Source organism: Podarcis melisellensis (assembly GCF_964234715.1).
Source record: "Podarcis melisellensis genome assembly, chromosome: 13".
Lineage (NCBI taxonomy): Eukaryota > Metazoa > Chordata > Lepidosauria > Squamata > Lacertidae > Podarcis > Podarcis melisellensis.
The window spans coordinates 3051143-3072992 of record NC_138545.1 but is presented as its reverse complement, the minus strand read 5'-3'; the positions used below and the strand labels follow the sequence as shown (position 1 = coordinate 3072992).

Sequence of the window (21850 nt, the reverse complement as noted above, 5' to 3'; positions counted from 1 at the left end):
CTTTCCTCCCCACTGGACCCAGCCTTCACTTCATCAAATAAATAAATATACGCACATGTTTGCAACATTTCGCCTTTCCCCTTCTTGCAGTACGCCAAAGGTTTTTAGGATGCCGTTGTCTTCACAGTAATAATACCGGTCATCGTGGTAAGATTGGGCCAAACCCCAGACCCCTATCCTGTTCACGCAGGATCATACCATTTTAAACAGTTTTCACCTGCAAAGAGTCCTGGGAAACGTAGTTTGGTCACTGGGGCTGAGTGTGGTGAGGAGAGTCGTATTTCCCCCCATGGAACTACAATTCCCAGAGTCCCCCGGGAAGCGGCGTTGAACTGGCATGGCTTTCCCCCCAAGGGATTCTGGGAGTATCAGGATTTTAGAGATGCGTAGGTGGGGCATGGTCCATAAAAGGTTGGTCTAATCTATGCTGTGACTGCACTGCCTGATTGTAAAAACAAACAAACAAACTCAAAGCTCGTTACCAAAACAGTAAAATTATCGTGAAAGAAAAACGTTTTAAACATTCCCAAAATGTTTAAGAATAAGAATATAACTCTTCGCTGCAAAACAACTACAGTGGTACAGTGGTTCTCAAACTTAATCCGTTCTGGAAGTCCGTTCCAAAACCAAAGCGTTCCAAAACTGAGGCGTGCTTTCCCATAGAAAGCTATGCAAAATGGATGAATCTGCTCCAGACCTCTAAAAACAACCCCTAAAACAGCAATTTAACATGGATTTTAGTATTTAACGAGACCACTGATGCATAAAATGAAATAAATACACAATGTACTGCAGTCACACAGTCAATCAGTCGGTAGCTGAACTGGGTTTCCACACAGTCACAAAAGAAAAAAGAGCCGCAGAAACACAAACACGAAATAAATAGCAAAAACAGACAGACCTCAGCATAACACTCAAAACAAGCGCAACACTCAAAACGGAGTATGTTCGGCTTCCGAAAAAGGTTCGCAAACCGGAACACGTACTTCCGGGTTTGCAGTGTTTGGGTTCCAAGTTGTTTGAGAACCAAGGTACCACTGTACTTCAAAGTCATGTTTCTATACTGTATTTTACGCTTCTTTTACACTTAAGAGTTTAAAATTTGTTGTTAGCCGCCCGGAGCCCAGTTCTTGAACCGGGAAGGGCGGGGTATAAATAAAAATTGATTATTACTATTTATTAAGGTCGACGAGGTTTGCCAAAAGGACACAGCGATAAAATTACCGGTAAAAACCGTGAGAAACGAAAACGTTCCGGAAATAGACAATGATGACAAGGTGCCCCCTTTCTTTGCGAAATAGTTATGTTTATTTGCTTTGGAAGAGGCCGAGCGGCCTGGCAAACTCCGTGGCCTCCATGCTGGGCGCTCTCTGTCCCAGCGACTCAGCTGTTCATCTCGCACACCCAGTTGTAGCGGCGGTTACAGTTCTCGTTGCTCCATAGCCCATCGCGGTAGAGATGGGCACAGTGGGCCGGGTTGTACGGCATTTCGACGGAAAAGGTATTCGGTTCCCCGAGCCGCCAGTCTCTGCAATGAGAGCGAGAGTGTGATAGGAATTTTGAGGTCTTAGATATATGGTAACGTTCATAAGTGTACCAACCAAGCACGTACATAGATCATCACAGGAAGGCCAACCTGGAACCATTTTTTATTCCCAAACTGAGCAAATGTTTTCTCAGCAGGGTCAAAGTGGGAAACCTCCCCATTGTCTCTTTCCTCACAAATCCTGTCTTAAAGGCACATTTAAGATAATGAATAGGGTGTGAGTCTGTGACCTGGCTCAGGAACTAAGTATTTATCATTACAAAAGGCTGGCCAGGCAATCCAATCAAGTGACCATTAACAGGTAACCTGGCAGACAGGAGGTAAACAAAGCACTCAGATTTCTGCTGTAGACCTCCTTTTCTGTAGGTATGATGTATCTGAGGGGTTCTCCCAGTAGTGGTTCTCCCAGTAGTGATGTATGGAAGTGAGAGCTGCACCATCAAGAAGGCTGATCGCCAAAGAATGGATGCTTTTGAATTCTGGTGCTGGAGGAGACTCTTGAGAGTCCCATGGACTGCAAGAAGATCCAACCTCTCCATTCTGAAGGAAATCAGCCCTGAGTGCTCACTGGAAGGACAGATCCTGAAGCTGAGGCTCCAATACTTTGGCCACCTCATGAGAAGAGAAGACTCCCTGGAAAAGACCCTTATGTTGGGAAAGATGGAGGGCGCAAGGAGAAGGGGACGACGGAGGATGAGATGGTGGGACAGTGTTCTTGAAGCTACCAGCATGAGTTTAACCAAACTGCAGGAGGCAGTGGAAGACAGGAGGGCCTGGTGTGCTCTGGTCCAGGGGGTCACGAAGAGTCGGACATGGCTAAACGGCTAAACAACAACATCTGAGGGATGGTCTTAGGTTACACCCCTTCTGTGATGTATGTATGATGTTTCTGGGGGTGGTCTTGATCTACAGGGTGGCAATTTCAAAAGTCTTTATAAGGCCTTGTGCACCATTTTTCTGGGATTCTCCTCTCTCCTGCATGTGAAGGGGGCACCCTGTTGCAACAGATCAATAAAGATCAGGCTTACTAGCTGCTTTGCTTCTCAATATTCTCTGCTTGGCCTCTGTTATCTTCTCCTACCAATAGGGAACCTATGTAAGGACTCTATATGGGCTCTTGGATACCCAGTAAGGGAAAAGGGCAATTTTTGTTTACAACAAGAGGAAGGAAAGAAAAATGGCAGCCCGAGCAAAACCGTCATGTGCCTTGAATGCTCCTGCGAAGGTTCAGATCAGATCAGAGAGCCACATACAACAAAAAATAATATTTGGAATATACTGGACCCCATTAAAGGTAAAGGGACCCCTGACCATTAGGTCCAGTCCTGGCCGACTCTGGGGTTGCAGTGCTCATCTCGCTTTATTGGCCGAGGGAGCCGGCGTACAGCTTCCGGGTCATGTGGCCAGCAGGACTAAGCCGCTTCTGGCGAACCAGAGCAGCGCACGGAAACCCCGTTTACCTTCCCACCGGAGTGGTACCTCTTTATCTACTTGCACTTTGACGTGCTTTCGAACTGCTAGGTTGGCAGGAGCAGGGACCGAGCAACGGGAGCTCACCCCGTCGCGGGGATTCGAACCACCGACTTTCTGATCGGCAAGTCCTAGGCTCTGTGGTTTAGACCACAGCGCCAACCGCATCACCTGGACCCCATTACATTTGTTTTTAAAAAGGGCTATCTAAGGTATCGAATGGCCGGAGATGCAATAGGGATAATGCTTCTCTAAAACATATGCTTTTTTCATTGCCCTAAAGATTTTTGGCAGAAGGTAACTGAAACCATCAACAGGACTGTACGGAACAACCTCGCATTTACAGAGCAAAATATCCTCTTGAATTATATACCCAGCATATGGAACCTCACAAAAGGGCAATGCGAGTGGACACCAGGTGGGCAGGGGGTCAAACTCACATTCTGCGGATGGTATAGCCCGTCCCATCCACCCACTTCCAGGCGCCGCTAGCCATGGTCAAGCCGATCCAAGTGTTCCGGGGCTTCGTGAGCTGGGCCACAAATTGCTGGAGAGAGAGAGAGGGCAGAAGTGGTGTCACCGGGGGCAGATTGCGGTTTTAGTTGGTGTTATGAATTGCATTTCTTAGGGCTCATCCATAGTTCCTTTTGCACTTTCCAGGAAAACCCCGTGTGATTTAGCGTTGGATCGGAACAAACGTCCGTTGCATTTTCCACGGTTTGCTGTTTGTCCCAACACAGCTGTAATAATAATCTATCTATATCTATCTATCTATCTATCTATCTATCTATCTATCTATCTATCATCTATCTATCTATCTTTATTACGGTCCAGAGACCCAACAAATCGTTACAAAGCAATGCACAATTCAGACATGATTTCTTATTTATACCCCGCCCATCTGGCTGGGTTTCCCCAGCCACTCTGAGCGGTTCCCAACAGAAAACACAATAAATTTTCCAACATTAATATACACAATAAAATTTCCTTCAGACGTCTTCTAAAAGTCAGCTACAGTGGTACCGCTAGATGCGAACGGGATCCGTTCCGGAGCCCCGTTCGCATCTAGAAGCAAACGTAACCCGTGTCCGCGCGTCTGTGCGTGTCACGTTTCAGCGCTTCGGCGCATGCGCGTGACTTCATTTTGAGTGTCTGCACATGAGCAAGCGGCGAAACACGGAAGTGACGCGCTCCGTTACTTCCGGGTTGCTGCCGAGCGCAACTTGAACGCGCTCGTCCCGAAGCACATTCAACCCGAGGTATGACTGTAGTTGTTTATTTCCTTGACATCTGACAGGAGGGCGTTCCACAGGGTGGGTGCCACCACCGAGAAGGCCCTATGCCTGGTTCCCTGTAACCTCATTTCTCACAATGAGGGAACCACCAAAAGGCCTTCGGAGCTGGACCTCAGTGTCCGGGCAGAACAATGGAGGTGGAGACGCTCCTTCAGGTCTACTGGACCTTTGAGACAGTTTAGGGCTTTCAAGGTCAGCACCAACACTTTGAATTGTGCTCGGAAACGTCCTGGGAGCCAATGTAGGTCTTTCAGGACCGGTGTTATGTGGTCTCGGCAGCCGCTCCCAGTCCCCAGTCTGGTTGCTGTATTCTGGATTAGTTGCAGTTTCTGGGTCACCTTCAAAGGTGTTTCTCCCGCCTAGAGTTCAGGCCAACTTACCTGTTCCAGGTAGCTGGTGATGATGACCAGGTGGGCATCTTTATCTTCGCAGTCCAGCTTGGCTTCGTCCCAAGACTTGTCCGTTTTGGAGAGCCAGTAGCAGCTGCGACTAAACGGGAGCCAACCTTTTAGGCAGCAGTGGCTTCCCACTTTTGGGGGGAGGGGGGGTAAAGAATGAAAGAGAGGTCAAACTCTGATCCACGCTGCCTTACAAAAAAGAGTCAGCTGGCAAACATCAAACCAGTTCAAGAAGGACACTGACAAACTGGAACGTGTCCAGAGGAGGGCAACCAAAATGGTCAAAGGCCTGGAAACGATGCCTTATGAGGAATGGCTAAGGGAGCTGGGCATGTTTAGCCTGGAGAAGAGGAGGTTAAGGGGTGATATGATAGCCATGTTCAAATATATAAAAGGATGTCACATAGAGGAGGGAGAAAGGTTGTTTTCTTTTCTTTTTCTTTTTTCCCAAATAATTTTTATTCAGTTTTCCATCTATAACATAAAAAGACAAAACAATAAAGAAAAACATACAAACACGTATAATTTCAGACTCTTAATTTCATTATCCTTACTTTCCCGACTTCCTCATACCTCCCCTTTCTGCATTCTCGTGTCAAATTATTTAATCAACAAATCCCTCCCTTATTTTCAAATTAATTATGTCAATTATTCAAATTCTTCCACTTCACCATTGTCGCTATTAACCCCTATTTTTCTTATTCAACATCAATCTAGCATTCACTGATTTTTGAATATTTCTTTAAATAGTCTTTAAATTTTTTCCAATCTTCTTCCGCCGTTGCTCTTCCCCGGTCTCGGATTCTGCTCGTCATCTCTGCCAAGCCCATGTAGTCGATCACTTTCATCTGCCATTCTTCCACGGTGGGTAATTCTTGTGTCTTCCAGTACTTTGCTATAAGAATTCTTGCTGCTGTTGTAGCATACATAAAGAAAGTTCTATCCTTGTTTACTACCAATTGGCCGACTATGCCAATTGGGGTGATATGATAGCCATGTTCAAATATATAAAAGGATGTCACAGAGAGGAGGGAGAAAGGTTGTTTTCTGCTGCTCCAGAGAAGCGGACACGGAGCAATGGATCCAAACTACAAGAAAGAAGATTCCACCTCAACATTAGGAAGAACTTCCTGACAGTAAGAGCTGTTTGACAGTGGAATTTGCTGCCAAGGAGTGTGGTGGAGTCTCCTTCTTTGGAGGTCTTTAAGCAGAGGCTTGACAACCATATGTCAGGAGTGCTCTGATGGGGTTTCCTGCTTGGCAGGGGGTTGGACTCGATGGTCCTTGAGGTCTCCTCCAACTCTATGATTCTATGATTCTATCACTTTGAGGTGGTTCCCTCTGTGGGATAGCTGTGATAACTTCACAGAACCATAGAATCGTGGTTCTCAAACTTAATCCGTTCTGGAGATCTGTTCCAAAACCAAAGCGTTGCAAAACCAAGGTGCCCTTTCTCATAGAAAGTAATGCAAAATGGATTAATCCGTTCCAGACTTTTAAAAACAACCCCTTAAAAAAAACAGCCATTGAACATGAATTTTACTATCTAACGAAACAATCAATCCCTAAAATGAAAGCAGTAATCAATGTACTGTACTATAAAATAAATAGGACAGTATTGTAGACGATAAAAATTAAAAAAAAAATAATTCTTAGCTGCACTGATCATAGTCCTTGTTTGGATTGGGGGCTTTTATCCATTTCCACAGTCACACAATCAATCAATCAATCGATCAGAAGCTGAACTGGGTTCACGAAAAGAAATTAACCGAAAAAGCCTCAAAAACAAAAAGGCAAAATAAATAGCAAAAACAAAAACTCCAAATATAGCACTACCTTGGTTCTCGAAGTCTGTTTGACTTCTGAAATGTTCGAAAACCAAGGCACAGCTTCTGATTGGTGCAAGCTCCCCGGAAACAATAGCCGACAGCCGCGTCGGACGTTCGGCTTCTGAGAAACGTTTGAAAACCGGAACGTGTACTTCTGGATTTTCTGTGTTTGGGAACCAAGGGACCACTGTTGTTGGAAGGGACCCCAAAGCTCATCTAGTCCAACTCCCCTGGAATGTAAGAATCTCAGCTGAAGCTTTCCTGACAGATGGCCACCCAAGCTCTGCTTAAAATGAAGCCAAGGGTTCGAGTCCTGCCCTCCGGAGCAGGAGAAAACAAGCTCGCTCCATGGGGCAGACCTTGAGATATTGGAAGATGGCTCTCATATCTCCTCTCAGTCTCCTCTTTTCCAGGCTAAACACACCCAGCTCCCTCAACCGTTCCTCAACGGGCTTGTTTTCCAAACCAGTGGTTACCTTGGTTGCCCTACTCTGCACACCTTCCAGCTTGTCCATCTCCTCTTTAAAATAGGGTGCCCAGAACCGGACGGAGAACGAGGCCATTTGGAGTATTTGAAAGACGGGTTCCCCAATATATGCTCTAATCCACCGAAAAAGCCACTTCCTATTATTATTATTATTATTATTATTATTATTATTATTATTATTATTATTTCTTGGTACCACCCTTCATCCAAGGATCACAGGGCAATTTGCAAGATAAAAACACCGAAATGCACACCTGATGACTTGGAGATGCTGAGAATAATAATAATAATAATAATAATAATAATAATAATAATAATAATAATTTATTTATACCCCGCCCATCTGACTGAGTTTCCCCAGCCACTCTGGGCAGTTCCCAATCAAGAATTAAAAACAATACAGCGTTAAATATTAAAAACTTCCCTGAACAGGGCTGCCATTAGGTGTCTTTTAAAGATAGGATAGCTACTTATTTCCTTCACATCAGAAAGGAGGGTGTTCCACAGGGTGGGCGCCACCACCGAGAAGGCCCTCTGCCTTGTTCCCTATAACCTTACTTCTCGCAATGAGGGAACCACCAGAAGGCCCTCGGCGCTGGACCTCAGTGTCCGGGCTGAACAATGGGGGTGGAGACGCTCCTTCAGGTCTACTGGGACTTTGAGGCCGTTTAAGGCTTTCGAGGTCAGCCCCAATACTGTGAATTGTGCTCAGAAACGTCCTGGGAGCCAGTGTAGGTCTTTCAGGACCGGTGTTATGTGGTCTTGGCAGCCGCTCCCAGTCCCCAGTCTAGCTGCTGCAGTCTGGATTAACTGTAGTTTCCGGGTCACCTTCAAAGGTAGCCCCATGTAGAGCGCATTGCAGTAGTCCAAGTGGGAGATAACCAGAGCACTCTGCACCACTCTGGTGAGACAGTCTGAGGGCAGGGAGGGTCTCATCCTGCGTACCAGATGGAGCTGACAGACAGCCACCCTGGACACAGAACTGACCTGCGCCTCCATGGACAGCGGTGAGTCCAAAATGACTCCCAGGCTGCGCACCTGGTCCTTCGGGGGCACAGTTGCCCCATTCAGGACCAGGGAATTATTGCAAGAGCCACCTTTCCACAGTTATGCACCCCCCTTTTCCAGACAGACGCTTGAGCCCGGCTCCCCGATTCATTCCTGACCTGTCTTGTTGCTTTTAATGCTCTCCACTTCGCAGTTCTGGGTCCGCACACTGGTCCGCAGTTTAGAGATCTGTTCTTGGAACTGGGTTTTCACTGGATGAGGCCAAAGGGAAATGAGGGTCATTCAATATGATTCTTCTTGAACCCCCCCCCCCAGCGAATTTTCAAGGACTGACCGTTTTCTACGCAAAGGGCGTTTAAATGGGCTAGGCTGTTTCTGTTACCTGTATTTTAAAGATTTGTTTTCTCACATGGTTTTAATTTGTTATGGCGTAATTGCTTTTTAACACAGCCGTCAACTTTTCCCTTTTCTTGCGAGGAATCCTATTTAGAATAAGGGAATTTCCCTTTTAAAAAGGGAAACGTTGGCAGCTATGCTTTTTAACCATTATCTCTTATGTGTTTTTAGCTTTTCGTATTCCTTATAGTTTTTGTAGGCAATAACTACCTCGGGCACAGGAAAATGAGGGATATAAAATTTGTTGTAGTAGTAGTAGTCAAGTCCTAGGCTCTGTGATTTAACCCACAGTGCCACCCGCGTCCCTAGTGAGGCATCTGATCAAGACTTGTATTTTAAAATGAGCTTAAAAAAATATATTTGCAGATGCTTGTGTGTTTTTATGCCAGGCAGAAGACCAGCTGGCTAAAAGACTTTGGCAGATGTTTATCCTCCTGGACAAGGGCCCCCCTGATTTATAGCAGGAGCCAAAATTCTCAAAGTTGTAAAAGGGAATTATAAGCTGGGAGCAAAAAGGTCACACTGACCCCACATATTACAGAATACAATCAAGCTGCAAAAACACTAATTAAGAGTTGGTAAATAGTAGGATTTATTGTTTAACAGAAAATAATACCATGTGCCTCCCATTAGGCTTTAGCCACATTTTCATAAGGTTAAAGGGCAAGAGCTAATAGAAACAGCAGCTGGCTTGAAAGGGGGGGTGTAAATTTAAGGAGTTGCTTTTGGAAAGTGTTTTTACTAAGTTCCTTTTTACTTTGAAAAGGCCTTTGCATCTAAAAATCTATATATGTTATGTATGAAATATATTGGCTTAAATGTAATTATGCAAAGGATTTAGAAAGTAAGAAATGTTAGATTCTTATGTTAGATTCTTATTTCATTGATGGTGTGTGAGAATGTGAACCCAAGATCTGTTTTAGCCATCTGTTTTGGAGTGAATAGGGCAATAGGGCAATAGGGTAACAAGGGCAAAAGGTGATCTGGTAATTAAGGTGCCTTGTCGAGGCAAATGTAAGATATATGGCTACTTGTCTGCCATTTATGGATAGAAGGAAATATAGCTCTTTGTCTCCCATAAAAGGTAACAGGAAATGGGTGTATCTTTTATGATTGGTTCTAGCAAACAGCCAATAGGAATTTCAACCAGGCTGATTGGACAGAGGCAGCCAAAGGAGGAGCAAGGGGGCTGGGCTGAGGAAATATAAGTGCTGGCTATCAGGGCTGGAGTGGGCAGAGCTTTGGTAATCATATACCACTGTGTCTCTCATTTATTTGTCCGACAAATAAATTATTATTTTAATTTCTCTATTGCTGCGTTGAATATTTCATTCCAGCTAAGCGTTAACCACAAGCAGGGTGCTACAGTAGTAGTAGTATACTGCCCTATATCCTCAGGTCTCAGGGCAGTTCGGAGCATAAAATCACAATATAAAATCACAAAATGCATAATCAAATTGAAAATGAAAATAATCCATAATGAATTGGGGGGAAAAGTACGTCATCCCCCCCTAAGAAAAAACCAGTCTCCTTTTCGTTGGGAAATAATTCAGACGGAAATTCCCAGGTATCAAAAAATGTTATTTATGTATGTCACTACTGCACCCCATGTTTTGTTAGCCCAAAAATGGAAAACGAGTGAGGTCCCAACTAAAGAAGAATGGGAACTTAAAACTGATGGAATATGTGCAGCTTATGAACCTAACAGATAGAATATCTGAAGAAGTGTACATGCACACGAAAGCTCATACCAATAACTAACTTAGTTGGTCTCTAAGGTGCTACTGGAAGGAATTTTTTTATTTTATTTTATTTATTTTGTTTTGTTTTGAATATAGAATAAGAGAACAAGAAGAACATACGTTTAAAGATGATTAGAAAATGTTTATTGAATATATGGGGGGGCACTGTTTACACTTGAAAACATTAGCAGCATTAAGATAAATTCAGCAGTGTAAATATGTTTTGATGGATGTTAATAATGGAATACTGAATCGTTTAGTAAAATATACAAGGATTTATGATATGCAAAATGAGCCATGGAAAGAGAAGAAGGGAAATCACCGATATTTTAAGGTTGCTTAAATGAGCGCTCTAAATTGTGAAACAGAAAAATTAATAAAAAATATATAAAAATAGGAAAAGAAAATGAAAACAACCCAATAACACACACACACACACACACACACACACACACACACACACACACACAATTTTAAAAGGGCATTGTATATCAATTAACCAAAGGCTTGGTTGAAGAGGAACCTTTTTGCCTGGCGCCTAAAGTTGTATAATGAAGGGGTATCATTATTAGAAAGGGACGCGGGTGGCGCTGTGGGTTAAACCACAGAGCCTAAGGCTTGCCGATCAGAAGGTCGGCGGTTTAAATCCCCGCAATGACAGGGTGAGCTCCCGTTGCTCGGTCCCTGCTCCTGCCAACCTAGCAGTTCGAAAGCATGTCAAAGTGCAAGTAGATATATAGGTACGGGAAGGTAAACGGCGTTTCCGTGTGCTGCTCTGGTTTGCCAGAAGCGTCTTAGTCCTGCTGGCCATATGACCCAGAAGCTGTACGCCGGCTCCCTTGGCCAATAAAGCAAGATGAGCGCCGCAACCCCAGAGTCGGCCACGACTGGACCTAATGGTCAGGGGTCCCTTTACCTTATCATTATTAGAAATAATAATAGCAGCAACAAAATCGTTACTAACCTAAATTAATAACTAAAAAGTATAGCCTGCCCAAATTCAGGTGAAACCACCACCTCCCTTCACACAGGGGGGGAAACCCCCACATCTGTCTCACAGCTGCTTCTGTGCGGACGCACCTTCCTTCGCCTCCTCGGTCAGGTTTTGTACCATATGTTCAATTTTCACCAGCTGCTTCAAATCTTCTGCCTCTGAAACCAGCAGAAAGAGGTGAGGTTGAAGGAAATGGTTTGGGGATGTTGCAGGAATTTGTGTACAGGTTGGGGGCGTTGCCCCTCCAGCAGATATCATGCATATGCAGCCCACTACCAAAATCAGCACTATCGCTTTTGTGACTTTTGTGATTTCTCCCCGCAAAACACTTCGTCACAGTTTCTTCCTGTCTATTCAAAGGGCCTTTGCTGCATGATACCATATGTAAGAATTCACTGATCAATGGATCTCTGTACTGGCTCACTGGGAAAACTTCAGAAATTCATATAGACAGGTGAGCTCAGCTTCTCAGCAGCCGCTCTGCCTGAGTGATAATCCCTGGCATCCTGATACATGAGTGCGATTCCAGAAATAACAAACCCAAATGAAGACAAAAGGATGTGATTAACTTGACAGGGAAACAGGGAAATGTAAATATCTTTTTTGTTCCACTTGATGGGTGTTTGGTGGAGGGCAAGGGGAACCATGGGGCAGGGTCCAGGATGCTCAGATTACGGCCACCAGACCTCCCCTTTCTTGATGTAACCGTGATGTATGAGTGATGTAGTTTGGGGGGTGTAACATGGGGATTAGGTAAAGGTAAAGGGACCCCTGACCATTAGGTCTTGCCAATCAGAAGGTCGGCAGTTCGAATCCCTGCGATGGGGTGAGCTCCCATTGCTCGGTCCCAGCTCCTGCCCACCTAGCAGTTCGAAAGCATGTCAAAGTGCAAGTAGATCAATAGGTACCACTCCGGCGGGAAGGTAAACGGCATTTCCGTGCGCTGCTCTGGTTCGCCAGAAGCAGCTTAGTCATGCTGGCCACATGACCCGGAAGCTGGACGCCGGCTCCCTCGGCCAATAAAGTGAGACGAGCGCCGCAACCCCAGAGTCGGTCACAACTGGAGCTAATGGTCAGGGGTCCCTTTCCCTTTCCCTTACACTTGGAAAGAAGATCTGCTTCCTGGACTCACCCTTCTTTTTCAGAGCGGTGATCTCCGCCGAGACCGTGCGGTTGATGCTTTTCAAAGTCTCCTCCATCCCTTTCAATTCACCGACAGATTTCCGACCTGGGGAGAGGGAGCAAAGTTCGAAACTCCCATTCTTCTAGGTGCCTTTTGCAACCCCAGACTCGGCCACGACTGGACCTAATGGTCAGGGGTCCCTTTACCTTTACCCCTCTTTGCCACACCCACACCCAAGGAGCCGGACATCTCACCAGCCGAGCCACTACTCACCCGTTAAGCCGAACACAGCGATGGCAATGGTGAAGACGCAGATGAGTCCCAGCAGGATGAACACCAGGCGGTGGCCAGGGCAGACGCCCCGTCCCCAGGAGTCCGAGGGGTGCAGGCCGAATTCTGCAGGGATAAAGAAGCCTTTTCAGCCTATTCCTGCCTTCCCACCTTGACTGCTTGCGTTATCCTAGAACGTGGGTAGGCAAACTAAGGCCTGGGGGCCAGATCCGGCCCAATCGACTTCTCAATCCAGCCCGTGGACTATCCGGGAATCAGCGTGTTTTTACATGAGTAGAATGTGTCCTTTTATTTAAAATGCATCTCTGGGTGATTTGTGGGACGTAGGAATTCATTCATTTCCCCCGCAAAAAAATATAGTCCAGCCTGCCACAAGGTCTGAGGGATGGTGGACCAGCCCCCTGCTGAAAAAGTTTGCTGACCCCTATCCAAGTATTTCAGAGTTTGATGGGACCCCCACGGGTCATCTAGCTGAACCCCGAGCCATGCAGGAATTACAGCGGAAGAATCCCTGACAGATAGCCATCCCACCTCTGGGCTAATCTACGCCGCTCAGTTAAAACATGAAAAATGTGTTATAGGCAACGCTCTCGCTTTTGGACAGCGTTTAGCTCAGCAGCAAAAAGAGCCGTCGCCTGGCCCTGAAGGGTTAACTTATGGTGAATCGCCAATGTGTTGAGGAGCCTGTCATTGGAATTGTAAATGACAGGCTCCTCCATGTGCCAGCAGAGGGCGCTATAGAGCAGAGATGTCAACGGGAAATTGCATTGAGAGCCACAATACTGTTTTTTAAAGCGTTTTTTCTAGATCGGCGTAGATCCAGCCTCAGTCGCAGGTCCTACCTAGAAGGAGATTCTTGAAGGAGGTTTTGAAGAGGGGATCTTTATCCCAGTACTGAAACGAAATCTTCAATTGTTTTTGAATGTCGGTGTTGTTTTTATAGACGGAATTGGTTTATAGATGGAACTGTTTTTCTTTTTTATATACAGTGGTACCTCGGGTTAAGTACTTAATTCATTCTGGATGTCTGTTCTTAACCTGAAACTGTTCTTAACCTGAAGCACCACTTTAGCTAATGGGGCCTCCTGCTGCCGCTGCGCGATTTCTGTTCTCATCCTGAAGCAAAGTTCTTAACCCGAGGTAATATTTCTGGGTTAGCAGAGTGTGTAACCTGAAGCGTATGTAACCTGAAGTACCACCGTATTAACCTGTGTTTTATACACACACACACACACACACACACATATGTTTTGGGGTTGCATCCACTTTCTAAACTCCTGGGTACGTTTTCCTGGATAAGAATATTTTTCGCAGGCGCCAATCAAGTTCCCACCTGATATCAATTGGCAGGGAGTTCCAAAGGTGCCGCCACATAAAAAGAGATTGATTTCTTACAGAAGTGAAATGGGTTTTTATGTGGCACCGTCACCATGGGCGCATACGGGGTAAGAAATATGGTGAAATACACAAGGTGAGTGTTTGCGAAAGACAGAGAAACAGGATGGACAGAGAAACGTACCTCCGCTGCTCTGATCCTCCTCCTTGTCCTCCATATTTGGGGATCTAGTGTCTTGGCGACGCTTGATCACTCTGGATCAGAGAGGGCATGAAAAACCTGGAACCAGAAGGATGGGATTTTGAAGGCAAAAATCCTGCCCCCTGCAACATAAATCTTGGCTACGCCCATGCTTTCAATGTAAAAGTAGTGGATTTCTCTGAGTTTATAGTAACAAACCAACCAACTTCAAAGTCAATAGATTCCACAAGTCCAGCTCCCTCCCAGTTGATTTAGGCCAGATATTGACACGGCAAAGTCCAAAACGCCGCCTTCAAATTGGGAAATTCCTCATCATCAGACACACAGGTTTAAAATACGCAGATTAATAAACACACCCTCAATCATTAACACAGGCTCTCTCTAAAAACGTACGAAATACGGTGGTGGTTTTACGCACCAAAAGGAAAAGCAGGGTGTTAATTGCCGCAGCCATCAGATTAAATGTATTTCACTGAAATTAGTTTCCAAATAGGCTGCGATTCCAAAGAGTTAGCAACCACAATCCATTTTAATTTTTTGCATTATTCCAGCCGGAACAACCATGGGGTCTCAGTTTGACATGAATTTTGGCTTACTTACATTAACCTGGAGCTAAGATTTAAGTGAAAACATTGCCTACAGATGACTACAATTGTTTGATATCGACGCACTGAAATTTCCAAATGGGGAAAAAACTGATTTAATGCCGAACCCTGGAGTTGGCGAAGACACCTCAAAATTCAACACTGAAAATTATTGCTCTAAAGAGAAAACAAAACTGAGCTACAGAATATTTCCTGGTGGTGGGAAAAACACACAAATCAGACTGCAATCTGAATGCTCCTGTTTGATTTTCCAGTATGGCCAAATGGATTGGTTTCAGACCCAGATATTTTTCACCCTGCTAGGAGTCGTCTGGAACGTAAGAGCATGAGAAGAGCTCTGCAGGATCAGGCCCGTGGCCCATCGAGTCCAGGATCCTGTTCTCACAGTGGCCAACCGGGTGCCCATCGTAGGAAACCCGCGATCAGGATTCGAACACAGGACCCGTTCTCCCCTCTTGTGGTTGGATTTGGAAGCCTTGGAGGCAGGGCACAGGCATTCTGCCTAGTAGCCACCAATAGCCCTCTCCATTAATTCTCTTTTAAAGCCGTCACTGCCTCCAGTGGCAGGGAGTTCCGCAGTCCAACTCTGCGCTGAATCTGCAACGTTCAGCTCCCTCGAATGCCCATGCATATCAATGTTATACAAACCTCTTCTCACGTCCCCTTTTGCTTGCCTTTTTCTCCAAACTCAGAAGTCCCAAACGCTGTGACTTTTCCTTACTCGGAGGTCGCTCCTCAGCTCCCCCAACACTTCCCTTTCAGAAAAAACCACAAGCAAAGATAAAATTCTCGAGGCGGACGCATGTGGGGGGGGGGGACACAACGATCCATTTCTCCTGACTGCGTCCAGATTTTTGGAACCAATCGATGTTTCTACGGCTCCGGCAAATGGATCATTATCTCCTCAAAAGGACTGACAGGCAGCCCTTTTGGATTGGCTCCCAAAGAGAGTTGAAGTGTCGAGCAAAAAGGGATCCAGGGGTCATCTAGTCCAACCCCGTGCTGTTGCAGGATTTTCCCCAGACAGACACGGGTTCAACGAGGGAGGGCCAATTTATTTACCGCACAGGGCTCCAGTGAGATACATCTGAAAAGGCTGGAAGCCTCGATTTAGCCGCTGGGGTCTGCTTTTATACTGAAAGACTATAAAACGTCCTACAGGGTTATTTCAGAAATGAGGAACCTCCATCAGGCAGGCAAAAAAATAAAAAAAGCGGAACTATACTCATGCAGGCAAGAGAAACAGAACTTTTTTAGCTTCCCTTCCTGTTCTGTAGGCCCCAAACCGTGAGCACGTGAAGATTTCTCGTTGAAACTGCTGATCTGTGCAAGTTTAAAAACAGACACTACAGTGGTACGTCGGTTTACGAACTTAATCCATTCCGGGTGTACCTTCTTAAACTGAAACTGTTCTTAAAAGGGGCGCTTTTCCTAATGAGGTGCCCTTCCAAAGTTCGGATTCCGTTCTTAGACCGAGGTAAAGTTCACAAACCGGGACACTGTTTCTGGAGTTTGTAAACCGGACTGTTTTTAAAACCGAGGTGCCACTGTAGTTAGCTCACCACATCTGAAAGTGTGTCAGGCTTCTTGCCATAGTTGGCTTATTATACAGTGGTACCTTGGGTTAGGGACGCAGGTGGCACTGTGGGTTAAACCACAGAGCCTAGGACTTGCCGATCAGAAGGTCGGCGGTTCGAATCCCCGCGACAGGGTGAGCTCCCGTTGCTCGGTCCCTGCTCCTGCCAACCTAGCAGTTCAAAAGCACGTCAAAAGTGCAAGTAGATAAATAGGTACCGCTCCAGCGGGAAGGTAGACGGCGTTTCCGTGCACTGCTCTGGTTCGCCAGAAGCGGCTTAGTCCTGCTGGCCACATGACCTGGAAGCTGGACGCCGGCTCCCTCGGCCAGTAAAGCGAGATGAGCACCGCAACTCCAGAGTCAGCCATGACTGGACCTAATGGTCAGGGGTCCTTTACCTCAGGTTAAGAACTTAATTCGTTCCGGAGGTCCGTTCTTAACCTGAAACTGTTCTTAACCTGAAGCACCACTTTAGCTAATGGGGCCTCCCGCTGCCGCTGGAGAACGATTTCTGTTCTCATCCTGAAGCAAAGTTCTTAACCCGAGGTACTATTTCTGGGTGAGCGGACTCTGTAACCTGAGGCGTATATAACCTGAAGCGTCTGTAACCCGAGGTACCACTGTAACACAAACATCCTGTCTCCGTCACTTCCTACTCTGTGGAGTCAAAACATACCTGGAAGACAAAAATCCCATGGCTGCAATCACGGAGCAGGAATTCTAACAACCTCTGCTCCGCTCCTGCTTGCACGCAAGTAGGAGTTGAGATCAGGGCTGGTCCAATAGGCAGCGTGAAGCCTCCCTTCACAGCTTAGTTTCTGGGGTCAGGGAAGGTGGAGGCAGCCCGGAAACTGCATCTTTGAGCCCCTACACCACCGTCATATGGGGACTTCTGAGCAGCTCCTGAAACCAGCCAAGACCCAACTGCTCTGGGCTGCTGAGACTGCCGCTGCTGCGTTTCCCAGGGAAATTAGATAAAATCCGGGGACATTCCGGGGATGGAATTTGCCCGGGGATTTATTTACAAATCCGGTGATTGTCCCCAGGAAACAGGGACATCTGGTAACCCTAGGGTAGAGGATCTACAGGCCAGAGGGCAATAATAATAATAATAATAATAATAATAATAATAATAATAATAATAATTTATTTGTACTAATTTCCCCAGCCACTCTGGGTGGCTTCCAACAAAGATTAAAAATACATTAATATACCTTCTTTACCTGTTTTTCTGTCTCTCTATGGGTCCGTTTGCTGTCGCCCTTCCCCACGGAGACTTTCGCTATGGACTCCTCGCCCCCAATCTTTGAACTGTCAACATCGCTCATCTGCCATGCCCAAATTTAGAGTTTTCCGGCTGCAGGGAAAAGAGAAATCCTTTCGCTGGCTCCAACACAGCCAGCCCAGGACCCTGGGCCACAATACACAGGCCAACTTAAGCATGGCTAATAATGTTCTAACGACATATATAGCCTGTATTGTTTCGCACTTCTTGAATAAAGAACATATGGTGGAGATACAACTGATAAAACAAATCAATATTGTACGAACAAAATTAGAGAAGGGAGTCAATCAATATAACTGAGGCAAACGAGCCTTTCATTAGCCCCAATCCTGCAATAACAGAAGCTCAAAGCGTAGCAATAAACCAAGTTAGACAATATAGTGCATCGGTATAGAACGGGGGTAGGCAACCTAAGGCCCAGGGGCCGGATCCGGCCCAATCGTCTTCTAAATCTGGCCCGCGGATGGTCTGGGAATCAGCATATTTTTACATGAGTAGAATGTGTCCTTTTATTTAATTAATTTTATAATGAATGATTTTACAGTGTTGTTTGTGCTGTACTTTTGTACTGTTTTATTGTTGTTAGCCGCCCTGAGCCCGGCTTCGGCTGGGGAGGGCGGGATATAAATAAAATTTATTATTATTATTATTATTATTATTATTATTATTATTATTATTATTATTATTATTTAAAATGCATCTCTGGGCTATTTGTAGGGCACAGGAATTCGTTCATAAATATTATTTCAAAATATAGTCTAGCCCACCACATGGTAAGGGACAGTGGACCAGCCCCCTCTGCCCTTGTAATAAAAATTTAAGGTCTTATATATAAAATAAATGTTCATAAATGTACCAATGTCTGCAGCAGCACAGGAAGACCTTCCTGAAACCATTTTGACTCCCAAACTGACCAAATGTTTTCTCTGCAAGGAGGGAGGGGGTGAGGGGACCTTCCCATTGTCTCAGGAATTGGGAAATCGCCATCTCAAAGGAATGGCCAGACTACCAGGAAAGGCAATCAGGTAAGGCATTATCAGATAACCTGGCAGACAGGGTAAAAACAAGGCACTCGGATTTCTGTTGTAGACCACCTTTTCTGTGATGTAGGTATGATGTTTGTGGGGGTGGTCTTGGGTTACACCCCTTCTGTGATGTATGCATGATGTATGGAGGGGTGGCCTGGAGCTCCAGGGTGGGCAATTTAAAATGTCTATATACAGGCAGACACACCTTTGTTCTGGGTTCCTCCTCTCTCCTGCAGGTGAGGGGAGCACCCTGTTGCAACAGATCAATAAAGATCAGGCTTACTAGCTGCTTTGCTTCTCAATATTCTCTGGTTGGCCTCTGTTCTTTTCTCCTACCAACAGGGAACCTATGTAAGGACTCTATACGGGCTCTTGGATACCCCATAAGGGAAAAGGGCAGATTTTGTTTACAACACCCTGAGATGGGATCCTGCTCTCCCCGCCCCCCAAGGCAAACAGCAAGGCCAAAGGGATGAACACAGCCGTGGGGTTGGTCTGGGAGGGGTGGTCAAGGCAGGACACAAACCCAGATGCTTGACCATTTGTAGGGTGGCACCCATTTCCAAGCTGGCGCCCTATAAATGTTTGGGGCTACGACTCCCGTCAGCTTCCAGAAGGAAGCCCAGAAGCTGCAGGATTGGACCAGGGGCCGATCTAGTCCAGCATTCTGTTCTGTGATAGGAATTTTGAAGTATTAGATATATGCTCAATTTTCATAAATGTACCAACCAAGCACGTACATAGATCAGCACAGGAAGACCGACCTGAAACCATTTTTGATTCCCAAACTGACCAATGTTTTCTCTGCAAAGTCATTGCCTTTTCCTTCACAAATCCTGTCTTAAGGGTATGTCTGTGTATGAACAGGGTGAGCCTATGACCTGGCTCAGGAACTAAGTATTTATCATTACAAAAGACAGGCTCCACAGGGTATCGAATCAAGTGACCATTAGCAGGTAGCCTGCCAGACAGGAGATAAACAAAGACAGGAGATAAACAATGCGGTCAGATTTCTGCTGTAGACCGCCTTTTCTGTGATGTATGTATGATGTTTCCGGGGGTGGTCTTGGACTCCAGGGCTGGCAATTTAAAATGTCTATATAAGGATGGACACACCTGGGTTCTGGGTTCCTCCTCCCTCCTGCGTGTGGTGAGCAAGGAACCTGTTGCAACAGATCAATAAAGATCAGGCTTACTAGCCGCTTTGCTTCTCAATATTCTCTGGTTGGCCTCTGTTATTTTCTCCTGCCAATAGGGAACCTACGTAAGGACTCTTCACGGGCTCTCGGGTACCCCATAAGGGAAAAGGAGTAGTTTGTCTTTTTCTTACAACATTATTTTTAATGACAGTTTATAAATATTCTTATGAATTGATACAATAAAGGCAACTGACCCATTTCTGAAGAAAGGCAAACAAACATTCCTTTTGGAAGATAATCTCATCACGCTTTATTTGTTTTCATAAAAGATACAGTTGATTTCCTGTATAACCGTAGGTTTGTTTATTTTCATTTATCTATTGCATAAAATCAAACAGAACTTGGTTGTAAGATTAAAAAAAGCATTTATTTAGGTTCATAACTTGCAGATTTTCTGCCCTTGGGGCCGGGGCCTCAGACCTGCCTCATCTCAGTTATTCTGTCTTCACAACAAGATATATTTTCTGTTTTATGTATTAAAAGGGCTGAGGGAAAGTCAGGTCTCTGCCTAATGGTGAATGCACAGGATCGCATTGGTCTTGTGTGAACCTTCCCCAGTCGGAAAGCCCATGAACATTCCATGACACGCGCAAGCCCCTCGGCCAATAGCGGACCAGGAAATGCAGGCGGCCAATGGCGGCCAGGTCCAATTTAATTCTAGCAGAAACGGCAAATCTCGCTAAAGAAGCAATCGCTCACGGTACAAAATTGATGGGTATTTTCGACGACGCGAAATTTTGTCGAAAGAATTGGTTTCGCATATGATCTTGGCAGTAACTGCAACTCAGTAAAAAAAGAAAGAACAATTTTAACACAACTCATTCTGGGGCAGGGCGAAAATGTGGGGGGAATTACATGTAATTTGAGATTTCGACAAGAACTAGAACTTCCAGGCACTTTATATGATGTGATTCGAGTTTCTACTGAAATGAGGCTGCATTTTAATGTTGTTTTTTAATCTTGTTTTTAAGTTGTATTTTAATCAATTGTTTTTATAGCTGGTGTTAGCCGCCCTGAGCCTGGTCTTGGCTGGGGAGGGCGGGGTATAAATAATGCTAATAATAAAGTTTTATTTATATCCCCCCCTCCCCAGCCGAAGCCGGGCTCAGAGCAGCTAACAACAATAAAAGTAACACAGTTTACATAAAATCACAATCAATTAATTGAAATACATTCTAAAATCAATTCATTCTAAAATCAATTCAGAATCAAATTGATGGCAATCATTGGGCTAGAGTACTGTGAGGATTGCCAAAGGAGGGGGTCAGGCTGTGCCCTGACCAAAGTCCTGGCGGAACAGCTCTGTCTTGCAGACCCTGCAGGAAGATGTCAAGTCCCACAGGGCCCTGGTCTCTTGTGACAGAGCGTTCCACCAGATCGGGGCCATAGCCAAAAAGGCCCTGGCTCTGGTTGAGGCCAGCCTAACCTCCCTGTGGCCTGGGACCTCCAAGATGTTTTTATTTGAAGACCGTAAGGTCCTCCGTGGGACATACCAGGTCCCGTAGGTACGGTACATGGGTCCTAAGCCGTATAAAAGCCAACCATGACTTCTCCATCTTCAGTTACAACGAGGACTAGCAGGGTGATCAATCAAAGGCTTTTCCCGGACAAGGTGACCGTCAAGGGGGAACTTAAAGGAGGAAAAAGCGGTTGGTTGCGGCATGGAAGCATAAATAAATCAAATGTAAAGAAAAAGGAATGTACCTTTTATCATATGTGGTGGTCGTGTAAGGCAGGCCTAGGCAAACTCCGGCCCTCCAGATGTTTTGGGACTACAACTCCCATCATCCCTAGCTAACAGGACCAGTGTTTTTTATACCTTACTAGTCTATAGGCAACTTCATTTTTATTATTCTTTCCCATTAATTATCAGTAGAATTTTTCACTTTATAATTTCCTTAAACTCCAATCCTAATCTCCAGTACTTTTAAAGATATTCTTTAAACGTTATCCAATCTTTACGAAATTTCCAGCCGGAATTTCCTCTTAATTCTCCCAGTCATCCTTGCAAGCTCCGAATATTCTATCGTCTTTGCTTGCC

General features: G+C 45.3%; 1 protein-coding gene and 1 long non-coding RNA gene across 4 annotated transcripts in view; both read right to left on the bottom strand.

Moving 5' to 3' along the window:
• Window positions 1–1285: 1285 nt before the first annotated feature.
• On the bottom strand, window positions 1286–17584 carry LOC309355828 (asialoglycoprotein receptor 1-like). 2 transcript variants are annotated; one of them, XM_081887018.1, is made up of 9 exons: window positions 17512–17584; window positions 14099–14194; window positions 12562–12684; window positions 12298–12393; window positions 11252–11323; window positions 8192–8284; window positions 4692–4840; window positions 3457–3563; window positions 1286–1528 (listed from the first exon to the last, which is right to left on the bottom strand). In XM_081887018.1, exons 2-9 carry the CDS (start codon window positions 14130–14132, stop codon window positions 1384–1386), a joined length of 819 nt encoding a protein of 272 aa, XP_081743144.1. In that variant the 5' UTR covers window positions 14133–14194; window positions 17512–17584; the 3' UTR covers window positions 1286–1383. The 2 variants fall into 2 exon arrangements, with proteins under 2 accessions (XP_081743144.1, XP_081743143.1); XM_081887017.1 differs by lacking the exon at window positions 17512–17584 and adding an exon at window positions 15370–15828.
• Window positions 17585–20034: 2450 nt separating this feature from the next.
• LOC309355947 overlaps window positions 20035–21850 on the bottom strand; it is a 116527-nt gene continuing 114711 nt past the window's right edge. For both annotated transcript variants that reach the window (XR_014162657.1, XR_014162658.1), the window contains exon 2: window positions 20035–21581. This is a non-coding gene — a long non-coding RNA (uncharacterized lncRNA). The remainder of the gene's footprint in view (window positions 21582–21850) is intronic.